This window comes from Typha latifolia, chromosome 10, assembly GCF_019914945.1.
Source record: "Typha latifolia isolate L0001 chromosome 10, TyphaL0001v2, whole genome shotgun sequence".
In the NCBI taxonomy this organism is placed as follows: domain Eukaryota; kingdom Viridiplantae; phylum Streptophyta; class Magnoliopsida; order Poales; family Typhaceae; genus Typha; species Typha latifolia.
In genome coordinates this window covers 5,837,290-5,859,486 of record NC_133095.1, presented here as the reverse complement: position 1 = coordinate 5,859,486, position 22,197 = coordinate 5,837,290, and the positions used below count along the sequence as shown (strand labels likewise).

At 36.2% G+C, this 22,197-nt stretch overlaps 1 protein-coding gene and 1 pseudogene across 1 annotated transcript; both read left to right on the top strand.

Moving 5' to 3' along the window:
* Positions 1-783: 783 nt before the first annotated feature.
* Positions 784-3,461, top strand: LOC140796621 (sugar transport protein 8-like; annotated as a pseudogene).
* A 13,479-nt stretch (positions 3,462-16,940) lies between these two features.
* Positions 16,941-19,416, top strand: LOC140796698 (sugar transport protein 8-like). Its single transcript, XM_073149780.1, has 4 exons — positions 16,941-17,076; positions 17,554-17,873; positions 18,075-18,701; positions 18,795-19,416. The coding sequence occupies exons 1-4, from the start codon at positions 16,941-16,943 to the stop codon at positions 19,254-19,256; spliced, it is 1,545 nt and encodes a 514-aa protein (XP_073005881.1). The 3' UTR covers positions 19,257-19,416.
* The last annotated feature ends 2,781 nt before the right edge of the window (positions 19,417-22,197 follow it).

The following is a 22,197-nucleotide window of genomic DNA, read 5'->3' as shown; positions in this document are numbered from 1 at the left end:
AAAAAAATATCATTTGATTTGATGAGTATAGGTAGGTTGGTTATCTAAAAATATACTACTAACATCAATATTAGTGACAACTGTAATAAAAATTGTTTGGTTATCTAAACCATTAGTTTTGCATAGAAAATTTAATAATTGTATACAAGAATGTTAAGTATTTAAGTTTAAAGTACAAAATAAAAAAATCAAGCCAAGTATAAGTTATAATTTGCCCATCTTGTATGACAACTTATCGTTATTTTTGAGACATTATATAATCTAATCTCAAATTAAACAAAATTACTAAAAATAAATTCACAAATTGTTTTCTTTTTTTAAAAAGTTTGAATTTTGGAACTGGGCAATGATATTTTAGAACTTGTTAATTAAAACTAAATGAGGCATGATATGATATTTATAAAAAGAGAGAGTGTTATTTAAAAGTTTCTCAACTTAAACTTAATCTATATTCTTTCTCTCCTATTCCTCCGCTATATTCACCGTACATCAAATTATAAACAGAGATATCAAATTATAAACAGAGATGTCAATTTACCGTATTATATTCATCATAAATCGAATTATAAAAAGATATTATATTCACTAGATCGAAATATATTATAAAAAGATATGTTAGTTATAAAACCCGATGGAATTATATTGAGATGAGATGTCAATTATTATCCAAAATTAATTCTATATTTCGACTATATATTACTTCATCCCAACCGTCAATCTCCTCTCACATTTTTTTTCTCTTTTTTCTCCTCTATAAATACAATCCCTCTGTTATACCTCTCATATTTTTCTGTTATACTTCTCATATTTTTCAGAGAGTTTTATAGAGATAGAATTGAGAGAAGGAGGAGAAGTGAAGATGCCGAGCTTCGTGGTTCCGAATGCCAACGATGCCAACGAGAGTCCGCAAGAGTTTGAGGGGAAGATAATATTTTACGTGATAATATGTGCAGTAATTGCAGCGAGGACTAATGTTTGGATATGATATTGGAATTTCTGGTATGACCCGATCTCCTATTGTTGTTCTTAATTAGGTTTTGTTTTGGATCTTCGGATTTAGTAGAAATCTATTGATGATAAACTAAAATATTCTTTTATCTTTTCATTCTTGATAGATAGATCATAGATTTACCAAAGAGATAGTTTTTTTTTTATCGTAGTATTTATTCCTTTTTTATTTTTAGATCTACCAAAAGAGATATGATAGACAGATTATAGATCTTGATACACACAGATTTTTTTCTTTTTTTCTCTATTTTTTTTATGAGAAAATACAATGATCTGCTGTTTTTCCTTCTATTACTTTCTAGTATAACCATATTCAAAAGATCTAGTGTCGCCATATTTACCATAAGTTTGATCTTTCTTGTGATACCTAGGGGGAGTAACATCTATGGACGATTTCTTGGAGAAGTTCTTCCCTGCCGTGCACATAAGGAAGCAGAGAACAATTACTGTAAATATGACAACCAGGGCCTTCAGCTCTTCACCTCGTCCCTCTACCTCGCTGCCCTCGTCTCGAGCTTCTTCGCCTCCAAGACGTGCAGCAGCTTCGGCAGGAAGCGGACCATGCAGGCGGCGTCCATCTTCTTCTTGGCCGGCGTCGTGCTAAACGCTGCGGCGCAGGATCTTGCTATGCTGATCATCGGAAGGATCTTGCTTGGAGTTGGCGTGGGATTCGGAAATCAGGTTTATTATCCTTTTCTCTTCGGCTTAATTATATGTTACCTCTTTCTTCCTCGGTATGTATGAGATCTAAAAATTTATTATTATTATTATTATTATTATTATTATTATTATTATTATTATTATTATTATTATTATTATTATTATTATTATAATATATATATATAAGAGCCATACCAGATGACCTAAGTCTGCCATGCTAATATAAGTTAAAGAATAAAATAGTAGTCTTATCTTATTAGTCTTTACAAGTAAAGCATCAAGATTGGATTGGGATTGAGTAGTGTGCCGCTCTGGGCAACGCTGTGGTATATACATGCCACCACATCCATCAAGTTAATCCCAGGATCAATGAGCTCAATTATATCAAACATTATATGGATGGATTTATCCATGTGTGACTTCATCATCACTGGTTTCTCTATCCAGTATTTACGATGTTCCTTTTGTTGTTTTTTTTTTGTCTCAATAGGTGAAAGTTAATGTAGCGTGGATCAATGGTGTCCTTGGTCTTGCAGGCAATTCCCTTGTTCTTATCAGAGATCGCACCAGTCAAATACAGAGGAGGGCTCAACATCCTCTTCCAACTACTAGTAACTATTGGAATCCTCATAGCCAACATAGTCAACTACTACACGACCAACTTCCACCCCTCTGGGTGCCAGCGATACTCCTCTTCGTGGGCTCCTTAATCATCACCGAGACCCCGACGAGCCTCGTCGAGCGGCAGTGGCCGGACGAGGGCCTGAAGATGCTCAAGAAGATACGCGGGAGCGAGAACGTCGACAGCGAGTTCGACGAGATAGTTCAAGCGTGCGAGGCTGCGCGCCGGATCACCAGCCCGTTCTGGAACCTGATGAAGAGATCCAGCCGTCCGCAGCTCGTGATCGCCATCTTGATGCAAGTGTTCCAGCAGTTCACGGGGATCAACGCAATCATGTTCTACGCGCCGGTGCTCTTCCAGACCATGGGATTCAAGAACGATGGATCTTTGCTTTCTGCGGTTATAACTGGGTCGGTCAACGTGCTCTCGACCGTCGTCTCCGTCTTCCTGGTCGATAGGGTCGGAAGGAAGGCTTTGTTGCTTCAAGCTTGTGTCCAGATGTTGGCCTCTCAGGTTTCATTTCCTTCATCTTAACATGCTTGTTTGTTTTCTAGTCTTTTTTCTTGTTCTTTTCCTTTGTTTTATTGAACGCTTTTAATCGATTTTGCAGATTGCAATTGGGATTATTTTGCAACTGTGTTTGAAGACCAGCAACAACCTAAGCCCTCACTTGGCAATAGTTGTAGTTGTGGTGATATTGGTATGCTTATTCGTAGCAAGCTTTGCATGGTCTTGGGGTCCTCTAGGTTGGTTGATTCCAAGTGAGACATTTCCCCTTGAGACGAGAACTGCAAGTTTCTTCTTTGCAGTTAGCTCCAACATGCTCTTCACCTTCCTCATAGCTCAAGCCTTCCTCTCCATGATGTGCCACATGAGAGCTGGCATCTTCTTCTTCTTCGCCGTGTGGATCATGATCATGGGGTTATTCACCATCTTCTTGATACCTGAGATGAAGAACGTGCCGATCGATGAGATGACGAGAGGGTGTGGAAGAAGCATTGGTACTGGAAGAACTATATGGATGCTGAAGAAGAAATTGAACGTAGGAGTGTTTGAAGTTCATTGCAGTAGCTTATTTTTATTTTTCTTCCTTAAACTTTTCTTTTTTAGTTCTGCTTAGATTTAACTTTCTCTAGAATTCAAAAAGAGTGGTGTCAGATTTTTTTTTTCTTCTGCACTTCAGATAACTCATTTGGTTTGATTAAAATCTCCTGCAGCTCTTATCCTTGGTGTGAAGTTTATATCCTGTTATTCAACCAATCTGTTTTAGTAGCTAGCATTCCATAATAGACAGGAACAATTTACAAGCCTTTTTTATTTAAAGAAGCTCACTACATCAAATATGTGATTCATATGATGAAACAATCTGGGCTAGATTATGGGCTAGATTAGACTGTCTCGAGCTTAATTTGATAGGATTAAATCCTCAATTATCTTTTATTTATACATTTATTTGATGTATTTCTAATATAGTTAAGTAAGAGTCGTAAATCCTAATGAAAGTCGGTCTAGGGTTAGCCTATATAAATATATGAAGTGCAACCCTAATTAATTATTATGAATGAATATGAGTTTAGCCAAGTTAATATTTTCGTTGTCTTTTTATTTCTAGGAGTAAATTATAGTTGTAGAATCATTTTGATCTTCCAAACCCTAGTCATCTTCCTCCACCAGCAGCCACTCCAACAATCACTGCAACATCATATATTTATCTTTCTACCCTATTCTAACCTTGCTCCACTATTTTATTTATGTCTTTTCATCTAGACCTTTGATTTAGGTGAAACTAGAATTATTATAACCCCAACTCACGAGGCTACTACTATCTAAATTTTCATAATTTTCTTATGTCCGAATCAGTCCAAATTTAGTTCATAACATTGGTACCAAAGTTAACATGTGATCTAAAATGAATAAGGAGAGATCAACCATGGAGGACCAGGAACTCATCTCCGTTCCTGTTGAAGTTTCTCCACCACCAGCAACTATCGACAACAAGTCGCTAGCATGGGCAAAGACATTTTTTAAAGAATTTTCGGTCGAATTAAAGGAGAGCTCTGAAAGGATCGCGAAGGAGATCCAAATCGTCATCAAGGATTTAATCTAGGCCTTGACGACAGTTCTCCTAGCCCACCACGACCAACCCGTGCACAGTGAAAGCTATGACCAAAAACCCTATCTTTCCACCAGCAGCGATCCAGCCCCCACCGGTGCCAAACTCCACATTTGACACCTTTCTCGGACTACCCGCACTCGAGCCTAGAGCGCCAGCAACGACGGTTTATACTGCAAGAAACCGTAGCTGGTGGCCACGGGGCTAGCTCTTCCATGACACTAGTGACCACGACTAGCTTTTCTGAGCTGAATACCAGCCAATGGTGGCTACCGCAACCGTCGACAACTGTCAAGTTGTTGAATTCGACGACCACTACTACGAGAAGCTACCCCTAATCGGGGTGGCTTTGTCGTGGCCTCCCGCTGCCGCCACTCCCCTACAATGGGGCCACAAGTCCCTTCTACAACCGTCGTGAGGCGGTGGACCCACTAGTGATGCGCCATGGCCGTTGTTGCATTAGCTCGAGCTTGAGTTCGGCCTTCCACCACCGTTCACCGTCGCGAGGAATAATTAGGAGCTAATTGTTGCTGACCCATGATCGAACCTAGTCACTGCCACCCCCATGCAATCTATGGCGGTGCCCCTAGGCCGAATTCTAAATTCAGCCCTAGGGTTAGGGTTAGGTTATTTGCATAAATGTGATGAAGTGCACCATTTCTAAGGCAGGCCAAATTTTTGCTAAGCTGTTCGACCATCTCGTGCAAACTAGCTTGCAACCTATGAACATGACCCCGAGCACGAGTACAAGCTTGAGGATGAATGGTGGAATGACCCAGTAGGCCCACGCCATTAGACTGAGCCAAAATCGCATGCGGCTCAGGCACAACATGAGCCGGACCTGTGGGCCTATGACCCACATGACCAGCCTTGACCACGACGTCACTTAGCCCATGATGACATGCCACCGTTTAGGATCCAAGCTTAAATCATCAAGCTTAATTTTTCAATTCTCTAGAGGAGACCCACTAGATTGGACCTATCTAGTAGAGTAGTTTTTCACGTACCATGGCACGCCCAACCACCTAAAGGTCTAGCTAGTCAGTTGAGCGGACTCGACCATTCGTGTCTTAGCAGGACTTTGCAGATGCATTTTGTGCTTGATTTGGTACGACCTAGTACGAGGACTTTCATGCTATGTTGACTAAGCTGACTCAGTCAATAATAATTCAAACTTACCAGGAGGAGTTCGAGCGAATTTACAACCGAGTCACTAACTGGTCTAACTTGGCCTTGAAAAATACCTTCATCAATGGGCTCAAGCCTAACATTTAGGCTGAGGCGAAGGCTTTGAGGCCCATTGCTTTTGACAAGGCTTTCTCCTTAGTTATTCTGATAAAATCTAAGTTGGATCAGTTGAACCAAATTCGCAAGGAGGAGAAAAGAAAGAGGGCCCAAGCCCACAGCCTACTAGAGATTGCACCTATCCTGATTCAGCTTGCGTAGACAACCGACAAATAATCTCACGCTGCTTTGTACCCAATGACTTGGAAAAGTGCAGAAGGAAAGGCTTGTGTTTTTACTATGACACCGATTTACCCCTAGTCATAAATGCAAGTGCCGACTAGCCCACGTTATGTTCCTAGGTGGACTCGAAGAGGATGAACTTGAGTTCACTGATTAGCACGACAAGTTGTATGAGTATAAGGACGTAAGAGATTAGTCACATTGAGGACAAGGTTGCGGAAGCATGGTGGAATGATACGATCTCGGTTAGACCATACCATCTCGAGCTTAATATGATAATATTAAATTCCTAAGTAACTTTTATTTATGCATTTATTTAATGTATTTCTAATTTAATTAAGTAAGAGTCTTAGTTGACTTAGAATAGCTAATAAGGCAAATCCTAATGAAAGTCGATCTAGGGTTAGCATCTATAAATATGTGGAGTGCAGCTCTAATTGATTATCATTGAATGAATCTGAGTTTAGCTAAGTTAATATTTTTCATTTTTATCTTTTACCGTAGCCATTAGATTGCTTTTATCTTTTTAGGAGTAGATCATAGCCGTAAAATCATTTTGATATTTCAAACCCTAGCCATCTTTCTCCACCAGCAGACACCCTACTATATGACCATTCACCACCCTCTGATAACTGTTGCAACATTAGATATATACTGTTCTGTCATATTCTGATTTTGCTCCACTATTTTATTTAAATCTTTTCATTCAAAATTCCGATTTAGATGAAACTATAACTATTAGAACTCTAACTCATGAGGCTACCACCACTTAAATTTTTATAATTTTCTTTCATCTGAATCGGTCCAAATCTAGTTGGTAACAATCTGACCCAAGATTTATGTTATAGTGTCATGCATATGGCCAGCAACTAGCTAGCACTATACATGAAAATTTTCAACTGATTAACTTATCAATCAAAATACTAACCAGGATCTTAAAGAATATGATACCATATCTGATGAAAACATTAAAATCTGCATCATGAGAAATTAATAAGAGCAGCATGCAAGCTTTTAGTCCTACTTACAGTAAAAAGGAACACAGAGAAGGGTTGACATGACATTGAGGTTCAGAATTCACTAGTTACAACCTTTATCCAAGGTCCATACATATGGTGCATCATAATTCGATTGTAGTTGTGTTCACTAATTTCATCTACTAACTAACTCACACTGGAGCCAGCTTTGATATACCAATTTGGTGTCAATTTGACATGAAGAATTCAGAGTTACTTTCTAGATATACCAATTTGGGAGCGATGGGTAATGTAGCATTTGTTGGATAACTCTATGGAACATTTTCACTGGTTTAGATCTTCAGGCAGACTTGGTGTTAACTGGTGTATTAGATAGCCCACCAAGATAACAGGGAAAGAAAGTACCAGGCTCGCTGGATAAAAAGAGTTCAATAGTGTATGAAAGTGTGGTAAGAAAGATCATCTTTGTTTCCCCCTCCATCTTGCGATCTAGCTAGTAAGAAGGGAGGAATTCCAATGCCAATATTTTGAAATCATTGTTGATGGATCTTGCGATCTAGCTAGTAAGAAGGGAGGAATTCCAATGCCAATATTTTATTTGCAGGTGCCAGTCCTTGTCATGCTGAGGTTGCCTTAATAGCAGAAGCTTGGGCACTAAGGGAGGGGGACACATAAGCTGAAAGGAGAAGAACATGGAAAAGATTGTTGTGGAGATGGATTCCGAATCTTCAAACAAGGCTTAGAAGATGACTCAAGCAATTGAAGTATCAAGAATATAATTGAAAACAGTAAAGCAATAATGAAATCCTTTACTAATATACAACTAAATCACATTTTTATGCTAATTGGTTAGCCAAATTTTGTAATAACAATAGACCCTCCATTTTTGAGATGGCTTAAGGTATCGTAATCTTCAATCCATTCTGATGAAGGATAGGCTTAGGATCTCCTATGCCCAGGGACATTAGGTTATGAAGTTTTGGAGCCTTTAGCTGGTTTTAAAAAAAATCTATGTGAAGGATAAGAAGGGAAGAATAATATGTCAAATTCTGAACAAAATAAAATTTCTTCAATTCTCCATAATAAAATTACATTACTTCACAATTTTTCTTGACATGTATAACATCATATCACGATCCGAACTAATATGAATTAATCTTCCCTAATCTAGCACAACTAAATTAGGACCTTTATATTCAAGATCAACCAAAACTTATTTCCTAATCAACAAAGAATATTATCTCCTAGACTTTAGAAGTGTAAACCAAATAAAGAGTTCTAAAACAATAAATTATTTTTGACTTAAACTTGCATAAGGAAATCAATCAAGATTATTGAGAAAAAGAAAAACTCAAAACTCCACTCCCCTATTATATACTATCATATTCTCCCGCTAGCTCTGCTAGGGTTTCTTCTCTTCTAAGAACTTCTCACTTCACCTCTACTCCCCTTAGCCTGTCCTCGAGGCTTCTTCCCCTAACCAATCTTCTCCCCTAACTGCTACTTGCCTCTCCTCCAGCCTCTAGTCTCTAGCAACTCGCTTCCAGCTCTTTATGCCCCAGCTCTAACCACTGAAACCTGCAGAGCAACTCACCCCCCATTACTCCGCCAATCTCTCTCCCCTCCTAGCATCTCCACCTAATACATTGTCCTCCCAATCTCTCTCTGAGCTATGAAGCCGGCAGACGAAGATAGCACTCTCCTTATGAGCTCTTATCAAAGAGCAAAATGGAAGAAACCATATCCCTCCCGGAGGGCTCAACCTTACCTTCTAGACGTGTTGACCTCTGGCCTAACAGCAAGCTCATCTCGAACAAGCACTTCAACGTTACAGGCCCTCGTTATGCCATGTGGAAGGCTTGGTCGCCAGAAGGAAGACTAGACTTCATTGAAGCAGGGAAGAATACCTTCCTCCTTGTTTCGAGCTTTTGATAGACAGATGGAAGGTCTGGTATGGCGCTCCATAGTTGTTTAACCGAGATTTGTTTGCTCTAAACCATTTTACCAAAAATGTGCTAGCTAAAGCATGTTGCTTTCCCCACTCTGAATTTTGGGTGCAGTTCCATGGTTTACCAATGGAGTACTTGTCAAAAACAACAGCTTTCACTCTTGTAGCCAAGGTGGGAGATCATGTTCCGGTGGACAATCTCAACGAAGCCTAATGGTCAAAGTTCATCAGAATAAGGGTCCTCATGGATATCACAAAAGCTCTAATGGGAAGCATCTCTATAACTCTCCCAAACAGATCCCTTTTAGAAACTAGAGTGCAGTACGAAAGATTGTCGCGTTATTGCACCTTCTGTGGTTGAATAGGACATGAAACGGAAGGGTGCATGCACAAGGGAAGGCAGAGGCAAAGATTTAGAGTGAATATCCTGAACACCTTCACCCCAAACTTTACAAGCTTCTTAGACCAAAGTTTTTGAATCTTGCTTGGCCTCACATACATACCTCAAGCTCAAGGAGAAGAAAGGTGACCACCCATCTGGGCACCCGCCCAGAGAAACGCCGAAAAACCAGTCGATTGAAATGCCAAAAATCTAGTCGCTGTGGCATTAGAGAAGGACAAACAACTTGGCTAGGAGCCTACACCCTAGTAGGGACAACTCAACTCAAAAATGCTCTACCCCAAGCAAGCATGGAAATGGAAGCGAAAGCGAAATAGCAACCTCTAAAGCAGTTCTAGAAGATTTTATTCTTTCCTCCCTAAACCATCATGTGAACAAACCAACTTCGAGCTTGCGACCTCTCAACACGCTTGACTCTAAGCTTATCCAGGTTCCTATAAGCATCATTGCATCGGACTCTATGCCCTACCTACCAATTAATGCAGACCCATCTTTGATCAAATCAAACTAAGAGCCCAGTTATCCACTCCCTAACAATACTAGCCTTGTCCCATCTCCAAAACAAAAAAAAAACCACCCAAATCTCATCTCCAAAACAGAAAAAAAAACCACCCAAACTACATAACCTCCAAACCCATGCAATCACACACTATTCACGTAATTTCCCTTTCTTCCTTTCCTACCAAAACCAACACCCTTGTCATAAAAAAGAGAAAACCTTCCCCAACAAAAACCTCTATCATAGTAGCAAAAGAAGGGACCTTCCCAAGCAAGCGAAAAGCTTAGGCAGACCTTGGAGCTATTCCAAAGAGGTAGGCTGGCGTAACGAAAAGCATCCTCTATGAGATTGGTTACCTCCCCAACCGAAGTGGCAACAATTCTATGCCCTCAACAGCAGCGACCAGCTCACTACCGGCAAACAAATGAGTGTACTTGCCTTGAATTATCGAGGGTGTGGAGGCCTCTCAATGATTCAAAACCTCAGGAGCTTCCTAACAAGCCCTCGAGCTAACCTAGCCTTCATCTTCAAGACTCGCTGCTCACTAACCAAATCTTTCCCCACAATCTCTTCTCTTCCTCTTTCAAGTCACCATGTGGCCGAAGCTAAAGGCCGATTGGGAGGTCTTTGGCTCCTGTGGGACGACCGCACAGCAGTTGAAGTTTTGGAAGCCTCCACTAGTTTCATCTTTGAAACACCCACTTTCAAAAATTCACGTTTTCTTCACGTGGAGCATGTCCACGTGATTCCCACGTGATCGATCAGTGAAATAATCTCACAAAGTATCTGAATAAGTCAAAAAATACCATAATAATCCAACAATAATCTTGAATTATAAAATCACAGGCCTCAACAAGCCTCTAGGTATACAAGTCCATCACAAATTTGCTAAAACATAAATACCCTCGCAGGGGCTAAGTCCAACTGAAATGATAGAATAACAAATGCTAAAAATAAGGAAGAATCTGCTACTCCTCGATGTCCGCATCCTCTATAATCATCTCTGAAATATTTCCACAAAAAATGGTGGTGAGCACGGGGCCCAGCAAGTAAAATCTAATAATAATCTAAGAATATTACATGATAAGTAAAAATGCAACTCATAACATGTCAGGGAAAAATGTACATTATGACTTTTAATAGTTTTCATCATTATAGCTTATTTTACATAGAAATCTACACAGGAGTCGAGTCACAATAACATATCTCACATAGCATCATAAAAATCGAGGGGGACTAGTCAACTAGCAGTATTATCGCCCATACATGCCTGGCGACGCTGCATATGACCGGTCGTTTGTGGCCATCAGACTAAGGACCCCAGTCGTAGGCCTATCAACACCGTTCTAGTAATTATCGCACATGGCGAAATCATCACATACGGCTAGTAAGAGCACACAGCTTAATAGACGCCCTGACCCTACGTCCTCGGGTACCGCTAGAACTACAATCCTTTCCTCTCAATCTTCTTTCTAATATCATACTAGTCAAGTCTCCAACTATGGCAGTGTAATCACCTGAATGCTCCACCTGCTACCGACCTCAGGTGTAGCCCGCTAATATGATACTATATATAATATACACTCTACCCTAACCCCGGGTTGAGTAGGTAAAAGGGCACTGCCTAACTGGGACTTGACTAATAGTGATACGTGCACGTGGTGCCATGACTTCTATTATTTAATTAACATAATCATCACAATAACAGATATTATAAATAAACATATAGTCTATCATACATGTGCATTAAGTGATAAATAATACAAGTAAGAACTGACATGTAATTAAATGCAAATATGAGATGTCATATAAGATTCATAAGAAAACGACATTTAACTATCACAGGTAAGATATGACATAAGCATGCATTTTTAAAGATTATTATAAAATTCTACTCGCCTGGGGTATTTCTGGAATCCGTCTTACTCTCCTATTCAGTCGGTTCTTCTTAAATTTCAAAATCCTTCCCGCACAATGCTGAATCTGACGATCGAGGTGAGGGGTTTTGGTTGGCTGCCGGCGCTCCGGTGACTCGCTGCCCGTGACGAAAACTTCGGCTGCTCGGGAGAGAAAAAGGGAGTAGGGGAAAAGCGAAGAAGAGAAGATTTTGCAAAAGAAAACAACTCGAGGGGAGAATTGGGTGGAGGTTAAATAGGGGAAAAAGGGTGGAGAGGAGTTAACTCCACTCCGGCGCCCTTCTCTCCCACCTCTTGCAACTAACTGCGAGAGGTGGGGGAGAGGGAAGAAGGAGTCAGCGCACGCGCCAAGCGCGTGCGCTGCGGATAGGGTGCACGCGCATGGCCTCTATAATCTACTTTTTAGAGAGCATCACTTAATGTGACTGCTAATTCTTGACCCATGCGCCATAGTTTGCATATTTCTGTTTTGAAACAAAGTATTAGATAAAGAGGGGAAATTGCGTACATCTCATACTTCTAAATTTCTAAATCGGTTGAAACCTCATACAAGGAAAAATCATATTCCATTCGTAGTATGTAGTGAAAACCAACTCTCACAAAGAAACAATTAGATTGATAAGACTAAGAACTTGGCTCATTAAAGAATAGTCTTGATTAAATAAATCTTTGGCAAAATTTTAAAGAAAACAAATCCTCAGCTAGATACACTTCTTTAGAAAATCCACTTGGAACAGGGTTCACAAGTGGATTTTCACTTATCAGAGTTTAACGAAGACATCTAGTAATTCATATTCATAACCACTGGTTTCGTTGACACATCTTCTTTCTTGATTGTATCCACCTCTTTTATATTAATCTTCTAATAAGATGGAAGCTAATGATGATGAATAATTTCAACGATTTTTCGCTCAGTATAGACATAAAAAGATTAAAGATAAAGATACTCATTTTGAGGTTCAAAGTGCATTGATTAAACACTTATGACGCATAAAAATAAAAGAATATAATTTTATTTTATATTTTTTATATTTAATATATTTGATATTTAATATTTATATTAGAAATTAATTTTGAGTCATTATCCAAAAAATTTTAAGACACTTTGATTTTAAATAATAACCATGAAAAAAAATTTATTATATAACTTCAAAAAATATATAACTTAAATATAACTTAATATTTAACTCATTTTAAAGGTCTCAACAAGCATTTCCAATAGTATTATTTTTGTTAAAAATTAAATAATAAAATTAATTATATACTCAATTTAACTAGAGAGATTTATTTTAAAAAGTCAAATATTTATTTGAATTAGGCTCCAAATATGGAGCAACACTTACTCATATTTGGAGCCACAAATGGAGCCTCCTTGAGCACAATCGAGCGCCAAATTTGATGATTTAGTATCACTTCTCTTATAACAGAAAATATTAAGATGTAAATTTTTTTTTTGGATGTCAAATACATATAAATTTAGCAAAATCAATCTTTACAAATAATATAGAACAACTTATTAGTAACAATATTAATATTCATTATTTAAATAAGTAAATTAAAAACTGTAAATTAGATATTCGTATCCGAAAAATTATGTTACCCGTATCTGTATTTGTATCCATGTTTTTTTTACTCGTATCCGAATACATATTTGAGGTTATCTTAAAAATCCTATGGAGGAGTTTTTAAAAAAAATCTATATGTATTCAGATTAAATAGAAATATTTTATCCGAATCTGTTCGACTCGAGTCAGATAGCAGATCGAGTTAGAGCTAATCCAACCTATTTTCATGCCTAATTGGAGTAGACAGAGCTATTGGCTCTACAACTATAGTAAAAATAATTTGGTTATTTATACCATGGATGGCCAGGCATACCGGCACATGGCACGAGGGGTGCCGCATGGCACCCCTCCTAATAGCTTCGCTATCAACCTCGTCGTCGTCGTCACTTGAGCTCGCATCGGGTGCCTTAGCCCTAGGGAGGGAAAGAAAGAGATAGACAGAGAGAGAGTTTATCGAATAAAACTTAAGTTGCGAATCCGGATCCGGCGAGCAGTGACCAAGAACGGTGACGGCAAAGGCAAGCAGCAACGATGACAGCCAAAATGCTACCTTTTTCTCTCCTTTTCTTATGGCACGGTCGGCAAGTACCACGGCACGTGCCATACCAGCCAGCGGTCGGCAGGGGCCATGTCTGCGGCACAGCCATCATTGATTTATACCATTAGTTTTTGCATGGACTATTTTAATAATTATAACTTAGGTATATTGAGATTGCTAAGTCTTTTAGTTTAAAGTATAAAATGTAAATAAATAATCAACCAAATCACAGGGTATATATTATAATTTGCCCACAAATTCATCCTTAATTATAGACTATTATTTTTTTAACTTGGTGAATGAAATTCTAATCTCACATTAAACAAAATTACTAAATATAACTTTACAAAAATGTCTTTGTTAGGCACGTGTGACTTCTCTATGGGCCAATTTAGAGCATTCAAGTTTTTTAGCCTCATTTACTTTAGCAAATAAGATCTTAGAATATAAATTTCTTTTAATTGTTCATAAAATGAGATTATTATTTGAGGAATAATTATTCTTATATTCACTTATATTTTGGAATAAAAATATAATTAATCTTGATGTATATAAAATAAAGGAAAATATTAAAAAATATATATTTCTTTTATAAAATTAATAATTTTATTTGATATAAAATATGTTGATGAAATAGATATTAAGGGTATATTAGTAATTAGGTTAGTTTGTATAATTTTATTTGATATAAAAGTATAATTAAGTTTACTAATCGATTTTAAAATGAGTCTAATGAATTATTTTAATTTTTTCAGTTTTTTATAAATTATTTAATATATATTTTTATTTATTATTTAAAATGAGAGTGTCACATAATTATTCAGATAATGATTTAAAATATCTTCTAAATATAAGCCAAAATATAAATATATCAAAATTATATCAAATGTAAAATACATATATAAAAAATATATACAAATTATATCAAATGTGAAATACATAAAAGAATATATAAAACACTTATATTTATTCATTAATTTAAAAGAATTCCATTCCTATTGATTTTTAAATTATCTATATAACTAAAATATTAGTAATTTAAAATTAGTTATGAAATTAATTAAATATTAGTCTCATTTTAAAGATCTTGATGAGATTTTTAAAAATTTTTATTAAAAAAATAATTTTATTAGAAAATAAAATTATACTAGTAATTGATTAAAAAAAATAATTTTATTAAAAACTTGTTTTTTTATGGAACCTACTAATTAATTAAAAATATATTATATAAATATATACGTTATAATAATTAATTGCTAAATATAGATCCTATTGCATTGGAGCTCGCGGTGAAAATAGATTAGATTCGGATACAATATTGAATGGATATCAACATTTAAAACTATATTCTAACTAAATGGATATAGAATTAAATTTCAAACAAATTTAACCTTTACTTTACATACAATTTTGGAGAGCATGGTGCAGTCCGGGATCTATATTTATTAATATACATTTATAAATTATATTTGAAATCATTTAATAAGTTTATTTTTTAATAAAAAATATATGGTTTGAATACTTTAATCACGATCTTTAAAATAAGACTAATATTCAATAGTTTTAGAAGTAATTTTAAATTATACTTTCTTAATTAGTTGTAGCAAAATTATATTACGCGAAATAAATATTGAAATAAGTATTATACGTCATTACTAAAAGTATCAAAAATTATATTACGCAAAATAAACAGAAATTAATATTTAATAATAGAAATAATAAGTGTTTAATAGTTTAGTAAGTCATCAATAGCTACCGGTTCTAAAGCCACAATGATGAGCGATTTTAATAATTTCTCGCTTAGCATAGGAAGATCCAAGATAGAAACTTATTTTAAGCTTCAAAATGTATTAATTGAACAGTTGTGGCAGAAGTACGAGAATGAAAGAATATAATTTTTAATATAATTAATTATTTATTATTTTATATTTGATGTATTTAATATTTAGTATTTTACATTAGAAAATAATTTTCAGTTATTATTCGAATAATTTTAGGACACTTTGATCTTAAATAATAAACAAAAAAAAATATTTATTATATTATTTTAAAAATTAAGAATTTAAAATAAATTAAATATAATTTAATATTAGACTCATTTTAAAGGTCTCATTTTTCCAATGGTATTATTTTTATTAAAAATTAATTATATATTCAATTTAATTAATTAAATTATTTAATAAAGAATACATGAACTAAATTTTTTGGATTAAATTTTATATTTTGAGTGTTAGAGCCAATTGTTAAAGATCGTAGAGGTAGCTTAATTATTTAGAAATATGCTTCTAATTCAATATTAGCAACAATGATAGTAAAAATAGTTTGCTTATTTGGCATGGAAAATTTAATGTTTGCAACTTTGTATAATAAGAATGCTAAATTTTAAGTTTGAAGTAAAAATATGTAAATAAAAAATCAACCAAATATATTATAATTTGCCCAGGAATAACTTATGGTTATTTTAACTTATCCTTAACTATAGAGGAGACATGAAATAATCTAATCTCGTATTTAACAACCATTTGGAGCATTGAAGTTTTTTTAATCCCAACTAATTCTATCATAATGACATAGTTAAGCCATTATTTGGATTTGTTCCTCATTTGTTTAATCTGAAAATAGACGATTGAGAGGGTTGACGTGAGAGAATCCTTAGTTATTCTACTCTAGGAAATATCAATCCAGTCTACCCACTCCATTACCACATCCAGTGGCTAGCCGGCAATCAATGTTAGACAGAGCTATAAACCAGCCTACCGGGCCTAAGAATAAGCCCAAACTCTGAGCGGAGCCTGAGCTTTATCCAAGCCGAATCCTATTTAAGCTTAAGCCGCTCGTTTATTTTCACACCCTAATGTTATATGATATTAATTCTTAATTCTATCCCTCCCTTCAAATAGAATATTACCATATATTGTCGGTTATAAAATCTGATGAGATAGATGATGAGATAGATGATGAGATATTGCTATCTGAAATTAATTATATACCCATAACCAACTCTATATATCATTTCATCTTAGCCTTCCATCTTTCTCTCTCATATCTTTCTATAAATACAATCTTTCTCTTCCTATCTCTATAAATACAATCTTTCTCTTCCTATCTCTATAAATACAATCTTTCTCTTCCTATCTCTATAAATACAATCTTTCTCTTCCTAGATCTTTTATATTTTTTTCAGAGAAGAGTAGATAGAGAAGAGAAGATTGAAAAGAGAAGTTAAGATGCCGAGCTTTGTGGTGCCAAATGACAATGATAATCGGCAAGAGTTTGAGGGGAAGATGACATTTTATGTCATACTATGTGCAGTGATTGCAGCAATGGGTGGACTAATGTTTGGATATGATATTGGAATATCCGGTAAAACTCAATCTCTCATTATTATTTTTTATTAGTTTTCATTGAAGATTTTAGAACATACTCATTGTCATCAGAGTTTTCTCTATATTGGTTCACTCAGGATAGATAATTTTTTTGGAAGAAAAAATCTACTCTTTTTATTATACATCAACGAAAAAGTTATTTTTCTATTTCTATAAAAAAGTTTTCTTATTATTTTTCTCTTTTTCTAGAACTCTTTTGTTTTATTCCTTTTTTTATATTCTTTCCTGAAAAGAGAAAATTGTTCTTTGTATTACTTTCAAGTATCTTTACTATAAAATTAAAACTTCTAATATAAACCAAACGTACAATTGAAATATTCAAAACTTTCAAGCATCTTTACTATAAAATTAAAACTTCTAATATAAACAAAACATACAATTGAAATATTCAAAAGATATCTTTGAATGCCTCTCTATTTGGTTACCAAAACCCTAATCTTTTTTTGATATCTAGGGGGAGTAACATCTATGGATGATTTCTTGGAGAAGTTCTTTCCAGTCGTGTACATAAGAAAGCATCAGGTGAAGGAGAACAACTACTGTAAGTATGACAACCAGGGCCTTCAGCTCTTCACCTCCTCCCTCTACCTCGCCGCCCTCGTCTCGAGCTTCTTCGCCTCCAAGACATGCAGCAGGTTCGGCAGGAAGCGAACCATGCAGGCGGCGTCCGTCTTCTTCTTGGCCGGCGTCGTGCTGAACGCCGCGGCGCAGGATCTTGCGATGCTGATCATCGGAAGGATCCTGCTTGGAGTTGGCGTGGGATTCGGCAATCAGGTTTATTATCCTTTTCTTCTTCAGACTTTAATTATATGTTACCTCTTTCTTCCTCGGTATGAATAAGTTCTCAAAATTTAATATGTATATATATCAGAGCCATATCAGATGATCTTATTCTGTCATGCTATTATAAGTCAAAGAATAAAACAGTAGTCTTAACCTTTTTAGCGTGGATCTTTGGTGTCCTTGGTCTTGCAGGCAATTCCCTTGTTCTTATCAGAGATCGCACCAGTCAAATACAGAGGAGGCCTTAATATCCTTTTCCAACTACTAGTAACTATTGGAATCCTAATAGCTAACATAGTCAACTACTACACGACCAACTTCCACCCCTCTGGGTGGCGTATCTCCCTCGGCTTCGCTGGCGTGCCGGCGATAATCCTCTTCGTGGGCTCCTTAATCATCACCGAGACCCCGACGAGCCTCGTCGAGCGGCAACGGCCGGACGAGGGCTTGAAGATGCTCAAGAAGATCCGCGGGAGCGAGAACGTCGACCGCGAGTTCGACGAGATAGTTAACGCGTGCGAGGCCGCGCGCCGGATCACTAGCCCCTTCCGGAACCTGATGAAGAGATCCAGCCGTCCACAGCTCGTGATCGCTATCTTGATGCAAGTGTTCCAGCAGTTCACCGGGATCAACGCGATCATGTTCTACGCACCGGTGCTCTTCCAGACCATGGGATTCAAGAACGACGGGTCTTTGCTTTCTGCAGTTATAACTGGGTCGGTCAACGTGCTCTCCACCGTCGTATCCGTCTTCCTGGTCGATAGGGTCGGAAGGAAGGCTTTGTTGCTTCAAGCTTGTGTCCAGATGTTGGCCTCTCAGGTTTTGTTTCCTTCCTCTTAATTAGCTTGTTTGTTTTCTAGTTTTCTTTTTCTTGTTCTTTGTTTTATTGAACGTTTTTGATTTATTTGGCAGATTGCAATTGGGATTATTTTGCAACTGTGTTTGAAGACCAGCAATAACCTAAGCCCTCACTTGGCAATAGTAGTGGTGATATTGGTATGCTTATATGTAGCAAGCTTTGCATGGTCTTGGGGTCCTCTAGGTTGGTTGATTCCAAGTGAAACATTCCCCCTTGAGACGAGAACTGCAGGGTTCTTCTTCGCTGTTAGCTCCAACATGCTCTTCACCTTCCTCATAGCTCAAGCCTTCCTCTCTATGATGTGCCACATGAGAGCTGGCATCTTCTTCTTTTTCGCCGCGTGGATTGTGATCATGGGGTTATTCACTGTCTTCTTGATACCCGAGACGAAGAATGTGCCGATCGACGAGATGATGGAGAGGGTGTGGAAGAAACACTGGTACTGGAAGAACTACATGGATGCCGAAATTGAACAGAAGGACAATAATATTGAGAACGGTGCTTCAAGTTCATAGCTTGAGCGAATATTTCTTTTTTTAGGTTTTCTTTTAGATTTATCTTTCTCTAGAAGTTTGTGGGTCTTCCTTTTATAATGGGTCTTCCTTTTATAAGAAGTTTGTGGGCTGTTCCTTTGTAGGTGTTCCTTTTATAAGAAGTTTGTGGGTGATCCTTTTATTTCTTCTCTTTCTCTTTTCTCTTAAATTGAAGAATACTAGCTTTTTATATAATTGTGGGTGTTCTTTTTTATTTCTTCACTTTCTCTTAAATTGAAGAATACTAGCTTTTTATATAATTGTGGCTGTTCTATTTATTTCTTCCCTTTGTCATAAATTGAAGAATACTAGCTTTTTTATATAATTGGCTTTGATGCTATGGTCTTAGTGTGACTCATTTGATCATACCTAATTGTTCAATTCTTGGTGTCAAGTTTATATCATGCTATTCAACTAATCATCATCCAAGTGTTGCGGTTGGACTAGATTTGAATGAAATTTCCATTTTACTTGTCATGACATATAAAGGGTTAAATGTTTACTTAGTTAAAAATAATGTGATTTGAAGGTACCTAGGGATTAACCATTAAACTTGTTAAGAAATCATATCAGATGTCTTTTGCCACTCTGATATCCCATCAGATATTCTTTTTCGATAAATCTAATTTTACCGGATGATTATATGGTCTTGTTCAATCCTTGGTGAGAAGATTATATCCTGCTATTCAATTTGCCATTTTACTTGTGATGACATACAAAGGGTTAAATATGTGTACTTTGTTATCATAATACTTAAACTTAATATGATATGAAGATAGTAATTTAACTTTCAATTTGCTTCAAGCTTTTGTCTTTTCGGTTAAATAACATCCTATATACCGAAATCATATCAGCAGGCGGGGAACCTGGACCCGTCGGGCACAAGCCAGGAGGGGCCCCATAATGGGTGCCCTGTCCAACACCGATGGGGCTCTCAAGCGAGTGGCTGTGGGAGGTTGTTGATGTCTAAAGGGACGCGATGGCCCAGCCCGAGCCTGTTGGAAGCAGTTTACCTAGTAGGGTGTTAGTCCCCTTTTCCTTTCATTCTGCATACTATAATACAACGTGATGCTCTTGTTCCAGCAGCTCTAATTATTCCTGCGAGAACATTCTTGTACAATTTAATGGCAATTGCAAGATATAGGTTTTGTACCTATTGTTTTTGTCATGTTTACAAGCTGAAGAAAGGGTACTATATCAACCAACCAATCCAATTTGGGTGAAATATCACCATTGAAGCATTTGTCTATTCCACCACCTTTATTCGGCTTCCATATTAAATTCTCTCTCCAGAAAAGAAATAAATAAAGAAAAAAGTTTCACCCAGATTAGATTTTTAGAAAATTAAAATCTTATATATTAGTTCCTCACATCGCCACAATCCTGGAATTTAACATAACATGTTATAGAAGTATACCCTCAATTAGAAGTCATTGGATAGAAATGGATGATAATATTCCAATGTAGATTAATATAGCTTATGCACATCATAACATTATACATTGAATACATCTAGTAATACAAAGAGTCATACCACAGATGAACACTCTAATACTAAGCTTCAAGCAATATCAAAAGCTTACAGAAAAGATTTTGATACCTTGTAATCTAGAAAATATAATTATAGTTGCGAAGGTAAATCTTAGATGCTTATGCAAATAAAATACTTGTTTTTTGCACAATAATAAAAAATTAAGAGATAAAAGTCCAATTAATTTGACAAATTTTGACTTTAAAAAAATGATTAATCACTGTTAATTAATGAAGTTGAGAAAATCCTTATCCAAGGGAAACAAAAAAAATGAAATCTGGCTTGCACTTAGCATAGCAGTCAGGCAGCACAAGTCCACACTTCAATTTTAAATAATAAATAAGAAAATATATTTATTATATAATTTTTTAAAAAGTTATAAATTAAAAATAATTTAATATTAGACTTATTTTAAAATTCTCGACAAGACCTTTCCAATGATATTATTTTTATTAAAAATTAAATAATAAAACTAATTATATACTCAATTTAACTAGAGAGATTTTTTAATAAATACTAAATACGAAATTAAAATAATAGATTAAATTTTCATACGGCAAAATTAAAATTTTAAAAAATTAAATATTTATTTGGATTATGCTCTAATTATGGAGCAACACTTACTCATATTTATATGGAGCAACATTTACTCATATTTGGAGCCACAAATGGAGCCTTTTCATTGCAATCGAGCTCTAAATTTGATGATTTGGTATTTGGATCGAGTTGCTCTTATAACATAAAATATTAAGAGTTAAAATTTTCTTTTTTGCATGTTAAATATATATAAATTTAGCAAAATAAATCTTTACAAATAATATAGAACAAATTATTAGTAACAATATCAATATTTATTATTTTAAAAAGTAAATTAAAAATTAAAAATTATTTAAAATTTATGCGGATAAACAGATATTCAATATTCGTATCTCCCCACCTGACATACCATCAATGCAGAGGTCATCGGGTCAAGGTACAAGGGAGTAGGAGGTGGCCGCAAAGGAAATCTGAGTAGGGGGAAAAGGTAATGCATTGGGAATAGCCACCTAGCAGCAGGTGGGTGCAGGATAAAGCATCGACTGTGAAGGCCAATGCTCCGAAAAATGAGAAGTTCCATTTGCACCAGCAGGGCAGCCATGCAATGAGAAAGGAAGAGGTGGACTTAGCCCAAAAAGCTCAAGGGTTGACAATTAATGATGAAGGTAAAGATATGGTCGATCCGATGGAACCAGTTAGAAAGGACAGCTAGGAGGATGGACGTGATGGGGCCTTAGGCAGTGGGGATAGATATCAAAACGTGGCATCCCCCTGGCCAAAAACTACCTCAATTGGAGGTTACACAGTGGACTGTGGAGATAGACGTAGCCGAGGTGGCAACTCGGCTTACGTAAA

Bases quoted from the DNA above. Each gene is read 5' to 3' on its own strand.
- LOC140796698 (XM_073149780.1), top strand. From the start codon at position 16,941: ATGCCGAGCTTTGTGGTGCCAAATGACAATGATAATCGGCAAGAGTTT. The intron at 17,077-17,553 runs GTAAAACTCAAT...TTTGATATCTAG, and splicing joins ATATGATATTGGAATATCCG to GGGGAGTAACATCTATGGAT. The intron at 17,874-18,074 runs GTTTATTATCCT...TTGGTCTTGCAG, and splicing joins GCGTGGGATTCGGCAATCAG to GCAATTCCCTTGTTCTTATC.